The 9175-nt window shown below is 40.9% G+C and overlaps 1 protein-coding gene across 1 annotated transcript; it reads right to left on the bottom strand.

The window, feature by feature from the left end:
• Positions 1 to 2649: 2649 nt before the first annotated feature.
• LOC109903144 (5-hydroxytryptamine receptor 1D-like) lies at positions 2650 to 7577 on the bottom strand. The gene has a single exon (XM_020499774.2). It carries the CDS (start codon positions 6589 to 6591, stop codon positions 5413 to 5415), a length of 1179 nt encoding a protein of 392 aa, XP_020355363.1. The 5' UTR covers positions 6592 to 7577; the 3' UTR covers positions 2650 to 5412.
• Between the last annotated feature and the right edge of the window lie 1598 nt (positions 7578 to 9175).

The raw sequence follows: 9175 nt of genomic DNA, 5'->3' as shown, positions 1-9175 counted from the left end.
ATGTTAAAAATATTTGTTGGTCTGATGTGATTAATGAGGAGCATCCAGACGCTGCACTTGATGAATTTATGAAATTGCTGCTTCCAGTTATTGATAAACATGCACCTGTTAAGAAACTGACTGTTAGAACTGTTCAGGCTCCATGGATTGACGAGGAATTGAAAAACCCTATGGTTGAAAGAGATGGGGCAAAAGGAGTGGCTAATAAGTCTGGCAGCACATCTGACTGTTTTACTTACTGCAAATTGAGAAATTATGTGACTAAACTCAACAAAAAGAAGAAGAAACTGTATTATGAAGCCAAGATCAATAATATAAAGAATGATGGAAAAAAAACTTGGGAGCACTTTAAATTAAATTATGGGCAGAAAGACAAATTCAACTCCATCTTTCATTGAATCAGATGGCTTATTCATCACAAAACCATATGATGTTGTCAATTATTTTTATTATTATTTCATTGGCAACGTGGGCAAACTTAAGCAGGAAATGCCCACGACAAACAGTGAGCAATTATATTCATGCATAACAAAAACTAATAATGAAAGGAAAGCAGTGCGAGTCTGAATTTTGTAAAGTTAGTGTGGGAGAGGTGGAAAACTGTTGTTTAAGATCAAGATTGAAAAACCTCCAGGCATTGACAACTTAGATGGAAAGCTACTGAGGATGGTAACTGACTCTACAGCCAGTCCTATCTGTCATATTTTTTAATCTGAGCCTAGAGGAAAGTCTTTGTCCTCAGGCCTGGAGGGAAGCCAAAGTAATTCCGCTACCCAAGAGTGGTAAAGCTGCCTGTACTGGTTCTAACAGCAGGCCTATAAGCTTGCTGCCAGCTCTTAGCAAACTGTAGGAGTAAATTGTGTTTGACCAAATACAATTTTATTTCTCTGTAAACAAATGAACCACATACTTTCAGCATGCTTATAAGAACGGCACTCAACATGTACTGCACTAACACCAATGACTGATGATTGGTTGAAAGAAATTGATAATAAGAAGATTGTGGGAGCTGTACTGTTAGATTTCAGTGCAGCCTTTGATATTATTGACCATAACCTGTTGTTGAAAAACTTAAGTGCTATGGCTTTTCAACCTCTTCCATATCATGAATTCGGAGCTATCTATCTAATAGAAGAAAGGTTTTTCTTTAATAGATGTGTCTCTAATGTCAAACATGTAAATTGTGGTGTACCGCAGGGCAGCTCTCTAGGCCCTCTACTCTTTTCTATTTTTTTACCAATGACCTGCCACTGGCATTAAACAAAGCATGCGTGTCCATGTATGCTGATGATTCAACCATATTTTCACAGTCCCCAAATCTAGAACAAATTATTGCATGGAACTTCCTTCCATCTCATATTGCTCAAATAAACAGCAAACCTGATTTAAAAAAAAACAGATACAGCAACACATCCTGGCACAACGCCTCTCCCCTATTTGACCTAGATAGTGTCAGGATTTGGCCAGGGTTGTTTCCGGTTTTGGTCACTAGATGCCCCCATTGTGCTTTTTGACCCTTTTGTTTTCCCTTGTTCCCAGTTATTATTTGCACCTGTGCCTCGTTTCCCTTGATTGTATTTAAACCCTTAGTTTTCCTCAGTTCTTTGCTCTGTGTTTGAATGTTGGCACCCAGCCCCAGTGATGCTGTAAACATTTGTTGCTCCAGTTGGACTCTCTTGTGGTACTCTGTTTTTGTTCTTGTTTATTTATTTTTGATGATCTTTTGAGGCTTTTTCTGCTGTACTTACCACCTTGTGGATTTACCTTTTTGCCTTTGTACTCTTGGAATTACTTTTGACGTTGTGGATTTATATTTTTGCCTGAACTTTCCTTTTACTTTATTAAAACACCATCTCAAGTACTGCTGTGTCTGCCTCATCTTCTGGGTTCTAACGACTATTCGTGGCTCAGTTTGCTACGGGACTGTTTCTCACACCGGAGACCCGGGTTCTTAACCGGGTCCTGACAGATAGTTTGTGTGTGCATTGATTTGTAGGCTACGTGTGCCTTTTTTAAATGTATGTAGTTCTGTCCTTGAGTGGTTCTTGTCTAATGATGTTCTGTATTATGTAATTCTGTATTACGTTTCATGTTTGGTGTGGACCCCAGGAAGAGTAGCTGCTGCATTTGCAACAGCTAATGGGGATCCTAATAAAATACCAAAACTAATATTGAGTTGCATCCACTTTTGTCCTTTTGCCTCAATTCGTCAGGGCATGGACTCCACACGGTGTCGAAAGCGTTCCGCTGGCTTATTTTGACTCCAATGCTTCCCACAGTCGTGTCAAGTTTGCTGGATGTCCTTTGGGTGGTGGACCATTCTTGATACACACTGGAGTGTGAAAAATCCACCAGCATTACAGTTCTTGACACACTCAAAGGCACTTAAATATTTTGTCTTGCCCATTCACCCTCTCAATGGCACATATACACAATCCATGTCCTAAGGCTTAATAAAAACATTTAACTTGTCTCCTCCCCTTCATCTACAATGACTTAAGTGACATCAATAAGGGATCATAGCTTTTACCTGGTCAGTCTGTCTACACTCAGTGTAGAGGTAGGCATCTGGATGGTAGACTTGTTCTCATCGAAGCTCATTACCCCTCCTATACCAATAGGAGTCACAGGCAGGAACCATTGGACTGTGGCTTCACATTTTATTTCAATATACTGTACCTCTCTATTTAGGTTAATGGCATGACATTGAAACAATTTCACTGATTCAAACATATCATTTGAATATCAACATTGAAAGAAGGTCAAATAAAAGGTAAAATATAAAATTCGAAATCATTTCAACCAATAGATATTGACTATAGGATGAAAAATATTTCTGTGGGATTTTCAATGCAATTTCAACATATGCATAGTTCTGATTGTTGAAATTACTTTGTAACAACCTGTTACTTTAAGTCATTGTAAATTGAAGTTAACTTAATTTCAATGTTTACTACGCTGATTAAAAATATGAAAACCGTAGTGATTGACTTTTTCCCACATAGATTCCCTGTCACAAACGTCTGACAAATGACATTGAAACAACGTTGACTCAACCACTGTGTGCCCAGTGGGTTTACAGTAGCTTATGCAGATTCATTTGTTGCCAGGGAACAGGACGTAATTAATTTTTAGGTTCAATCCAAAGGTAAATGCTGTCTCCTACATAGAGAAGTCAGGCTCCTCGAATGTGGATAATGTTTAAAGTTTAATCAGTTGGATACAATAAGCTGATGCCACAGGTGAAAAATAAGTCCACATTTCATTCACTGCAACTCCCCCTCCCCACACATCATTACACCTAGAGCAACTTGACAACTCCTACACATAAACAAATGCAGCCACATAGAGAGACACAGTAAGACTGAATCTTTATATACGTATTTCTCTATTGTACTGTACCACAGACGTGGAAGATCCGTCTCTGTATGTGACATTTCTGTAACAATTTACCATGTCTTTCCCAGTCCAATGGCGCCTTATAATCCACTGCTTAATTATAATCCACGGATTAATTACTTTATGTATTTCATCCAAAGAAGGACCCGTTCTTATTCTTTAGAGACTCGTTCATTTGTCTTAAACATGTATGATAAGTCTGTTCCTTTGTGGTCTGTAATATCCCAACCCAAACCCTCATTTATAATGAGTTTCATAGTCCTTGGAATATTTGATTCCATTTTTTTTTATGCATGCATACATTTCTAGTAAGGAAATATCTGAAAGATCTATGGCACTTCATACGCATGTCAATGAAGGTCCAATGTACAACAAATGTACAGAGACCAAACACAATGAGCATGTGTTTACAACATGAACAAATGCCACAGTACAGAGTTTATATGAATAGACCCTATATTCCCATACCGATATTTACTAAGAATTGCGAGAGACCCATTTCGATATCCACATTTTTCCGCGACCCCATCCTGTAAAAAAAAGTGATGAAATCAACGGCTAATGTTTACTTTTTTAATTGGGTATATGACAGTTATTACAAATCAGTCTGATAGTACTTTTGACAGTATTTCATGCTGAAGGAAGTATGGTTTGAAGTGACTGAAATGCATCAGAAAGGTATCGGGAAGTTCAGAAGATCATCAGGCAACGGTTTAGTACCATTTCATGCAGATTAATTAACTGATGCATGAAAAAAATCTAAACGGGCAGAAGGAAACATGAATTGCCTGTATAATTGTATAAATGCCAACAGACAATTTGTTCATTAGACATGATGGGATATTTTTGTGTGGGTAAAATTAATTATGAGAAAATGAATGTGGAAACGCCTTTATATACAACTATTGATATACTGTAATAACCATCATCACTCTATGTTGTGTGGTCCGCCCACTATGACTCGGGAAATCATGCAGTTTATTAAACAAGATTAAATCAATTATGATGAACTTCACAGGGAGGTGAATGTGCAAGGTGATGAGTTTGATGCTCCTTTTCAATAAATATTGAAAGTCATATTCTGGTGACATGATGATCGATGTTTGGCTTCCGTTTGACAAAAACAACCTTATTTAGGCTACTTATGTATTGATTTTTACCTTCTTTTTTCTCTCTTTTTTTCTCACTCTGTTCGCGATGCGCAATGCAGAGAACACCGGAATAAGAATTCTCATTTAATTACCATAGTGAATTATTTTAATGTTTGTTTGTGTCAATTAATCACATACGGGATGGGTTGCCAATTGGCGATTTCACATGAAAATAAAATGTCATTCATTCGTACAAATAATCTCGCCCTTATCCATAATAATCTCAATGTAGGTAGCCTACCTGCACTGTATCTGCGAACTGTTGGCTACAGCACATGTGCCAAGACCAGAGAGGGCACATTTGCAATATAACGCAAAACCATCAGTTGAGTTGAAAATGTGATGGAAACCCATTTAACTTGTACTTTTAATTCGGTACATGGGGATTGAATGGCAAAAGTTACTTTTATGTGTACTACGTCGTCATGCACATCATTTTATCCTCAACAATTCAGTTTGATGGTGCATATTGTTTTAGGCAGATTTGAGAATATTTGCATGAAAATCTGTTACAAATTGGATGGAAAACTAGCGAATTATGTTCTTTTCCCCACAGTCTGACATAGTACCTGGTCTTGTCCACTCTGTTCTAATGAGGTTTGTGGGCATTGTAGAGGGAAACCGAAGACGCATACATGTTCCTGAGTCTTATCTTTCAGTGACGGGATCATAATATTTTGCAGTTTATACCCACCCCCCCCCCAAAAAATAGAACGACATTACCCCTGTTTTATGAACCAAGCACAATTATTATTTTTTTTCTTCAGAGTTTCTCTCGCAATCCCATTTTCAAATCAAGAGACGCCAGGTTTGGGAAACACTGGGTTATGATATATTTTGTATGTACAATACTCGCATTCCCTTAGTAGCATCTCTTGAACTTGATGAGTTTGTGGAAGGCCTGTTTGAACTCGTCATTGAAGGCAGTGTAGATAACGGGATTGATGAGTGAGTTTAGGTAGCCAAGCCAGGTGAACAAGTCGAAGAGCACTGGGTGGAACCAGCATTCTTTGCAGATGGCCAGTACCAGGGTGACCACGAAAAAGGGTAGCCAACACACGATGAAGGCTCCCAGGATGATGCCTAGCGTCTTGGTGGCCTTCTTCTCCCGGGCGGTGCACAGACGTTTCCTCTCCAGCACACTGTCAGCCAGCTTCACCGTCACGCAGTTATTGAAGAGAGGCGACCCACCACTGCTTCCTCCACCTCCGTTTACTGCCACTCCTCCCGTGTTGCCTCCCCCTCCGGGGTGCAGGTGGCCCTCTTGGTTGGAGGCGGAGTTGATGGAGCAAATGGAGGAGCCGGCTGACGTCTGGATGAGCCGGGCCGTGGTGAAACGCTTGCCACACGACACTGGTGTCTTAAAGATGCGTGAGCGGGCTGCCACGTAGATCCGGCCGTAGAGGATGATCAGCAACACAGTGGGAACATAGAACGCCCCGAAGGTGGAGTAGAGCGTGTAGGAGATCTGATCCGTGTTCACTATGCACTCCATCACCTCCTCGTTGGCCTTGGCCTGCCTCCAGAAGAGCGGCGGCATGGAGATGGAGATGGAGATCACCCATACCACCGTTATCATCAGGCCCGCTCGACGCATTGTCCGGCGCTTGGAGTACTCCAGGGCGTCAGTGATGGCCCAGTAGCGGTCCAGCGCGATGACGCACAGGTGCAGGATGGAGGCAGTGCAGAAGGTGATGTCCGATGACAGCCAGATGTCGCAGACAATCTGCCCCAGAGCCCAGGTCTTACTCACTGTGTACAAGATGCTGATAGGCATGACCAGGATGGACACCAGCAGGTCTGTCACAGCCAGCGAGCCAATCAGAAAGTTGGCTGGCGTGTGTAGCTTCCGAGTCAGGAATATGGTGGCGATGACAAAGGCATTGGAGAGCACGGTGGCCAGGGTGACGATTGCCAAGATGGCTGACAGGAAGATCTGGAGCCCCAGGAGAGTGGCTTTGTCCCATTGTGCCTCTGTGGGTTCAGAGCTCTCCGTGGTGTTGGTGAAGAACGAATCAACGGAGCTATTATCCTGATCCATCTTGCCTTTCCCCTTTAATCCTTTGTTCAAGGTCTAGATGTGCCACATGACCACAATCAAATCAGGGCCTATGCTTTCCTTTGTCTTCTCGACATGGTGCGAGGGCTGCATTGATGGGTGTCACTGTTGGTTGTCACACGCATCCATGGGACCTGATGGATCCTTTATCCATAATTTCAGTCTTGGAGACACACTGGGTTCTGAGACAAAATCTCCAAAATTGAGATTTACAAAAAAGGTGATTGCTATTTAGTTTCATATTAGAGCTTTTGATTACGCTCGTACCATTTCAATGCATAACCAATAAAGCCATTATAGTTGCTGAATCACTGTCCATTTCAGCAGACACACTAATATTGGTTTGATTCGGCAGTCTGGCTGAGGGACAGTAGACACTGATTTGTATTCTGCTTGTCTCATCAAACTCTGTTTTCTCCCTCGCCCAAGCTCTTATCTCCACTCCAGCCAGGCCGAGCACAACACCTCAGACCCTGACTTCCTATCAACTGCTGCTTTCATGGTCTCCTCCTGTTTCAATAACTCTCAGTGGGTAAAATCTACACTGAAAGATTATGGTGATACACAGGATTGGCTCACTCTGTACTCATTTTAAGCTGAACCAGGGTTCATTTAATTTGCGCTCAGCTCCAAAGCCTGGGTCGTCCAGTCTTGTTGATATTGAGGGTTAACTAGAATGTTAACATGATCCACATCAAGGGGGGAAAAGTCTGCTTCACTTCTTCATTCCAAATGTTTTTGGCTTGGCCTTAGAAATTTACCACTCAATGCGATAAAGAACAAGGCATTTGCAGATTCCCAGTTGGATGAAGCACAGCATGTGCTAATATTGATTTTTGATGTGTGTTCACTGTTTTCCTGTCAAAGCTTTGTTGGTCAGTTAAGCATTCAGGTGTGACGTCCAGATGGGAAGTAACTGTACTGCACAGCTTTTGTTCTGGTTTTGCTTCCCGAATGTCCATGCTTCAATTGAAGCATGACAACCTTAGAATGGGAAAGATAGAGAAAGAAAGTGTGCATTAGAAGTACATACGAGTCACCATTTCAAACCGCCAACAATCCCACCTACATAAAATATCCTACATGCAGTGCATGCACATAAGAATGAACAATATGTGAGCTCGACCTCTGGCATCTCATGCTATGAGGCATATTTCTACCTCAACCCTTATGTTCAGCCATTACATACATGCAAGATTGATAATACAATATTAAAGGGGAGTGGAAACAGTAGGCTTTAGAACACCAGCTAACTGTACCTGTAAATCACCATATTAGCATTGTTGTATAACCGGAAGGAGAGTTTTGGAATTCCAGAATTTACTCAGACCATGACCTCTGCATGCATTAATTAGCAATATTTGCTGGTGTCAACCCATGTCTGAAAACATGATACATCATTTGAAAGCTGAGAAACAGCCCTTTCAAATGATATAACATACAATAGCACGACATCAATCAAATGGTAATCAGTCGAGAGAAACACCTGTGAAAATGTGTACTGTATCTTAACAAAAATCTGTTTTTTCCCCAAACTGCCTTTTACACAACTTCCTAATGAAGGTAGAGAAAAAACTTAGAGCATGTTGCATCTTCTTTATGTTGTAAGGATTGATCATCTGAAATCAGAATAGTAATACCCTTTACAGTGAATGAGTTACAGCTGTTTTATTTTCTGGAAATTTATGGAATATTTTTGATCAAACATTTTCTCATATACATAGTACATTAAACACATACAGTACCAGTCAAAAGTTTGGACACACCTATTCATTCAAGTGTTTTTATTTTTACTATTTGCTACATTGTAGAATAATAGTGAAGACATCAAAACTATGAAATTACACATGGAATCCTGTAGTAACCAAAAAAGTGTTAAACAAATCAAAATATATTTAAAATGTCAGATTCTTCAAAGTAGCAGCCCTTTGCCTTGATGATAGCTTTGCACACTCGTGGCATTCTATGAGTATTCTATGCATTCTATGAGTAATGCTTTTCCAACAGTCTTGAAGGAGTTCCCCCATATGCTGAGCACTTGTTGGTTGCTTTTCCTTCACTCTGCAGTCAAACTCATCCCAAACCATCTCAATTGGGTTGAGGTCAGGTGATTGTGGAGGCCAGGTCATCTGATACAGCACTCCATCACTCTCCTTGGTCAAATAGCCCTTACACAGCCTGGATGTGTGCTTTGGGTCATTGGCCTGTTGAAAAACAAATGATAGTCCCAGTAAGTGCAAACCAGTTGGGATGGCGCATCGCTGCAGAATGCTGTGGTGACCATGCCAGTTAAGTGTGCCTTGAATTCTAAATAAATCACTGACAGTGTCACCAGAAAAGCACCCCCATACCATCACACCTCCTCCTGCATGCTTCACGGTGGGAACCACACATATAGAGATAATCCGTTCACCTACTTTGCGTCTCACAAAGACATGGTTGTTGGAACCAAACCTCTTAAATTTGGACTCAACAGACCAAAGGACAGATTTCCAATGGTCTAATGTCCATTGTTCGTGTCTCTTGGCCCAAGCAAGTCTGTTCTTATTGGTGTCCTTTAGTAGTG

The sequence above is a fragment of the Oncorhynchus kisutch genome, linkage group LG14, assembly GCF_002021735.2.
Source record: "Oncorhynchus kisutch isolate 150728-3 linkage group LG14, Okis_V2, whole genome shotgun sequence".
NCBI lineage: Eukaryota > Metazoa > Chordata > Actinopteri > Salmoniformes > Salmonidae > Oncorhynchus > Oncorhynchus kisutch.
This window is presented reverse-complemented; position numbering and strand designations above follow the sequence as displayed.

Bases quoted from the DNA above. Each gene is read 5' to 3' on its own strand.
- LOC109903144 (XM_020499774.2), bottom strand. From the start codon at position 6,591: ATGGATCAGGATAATAGCTCCGTTGATTCGTTCTTCACCAACACCACG.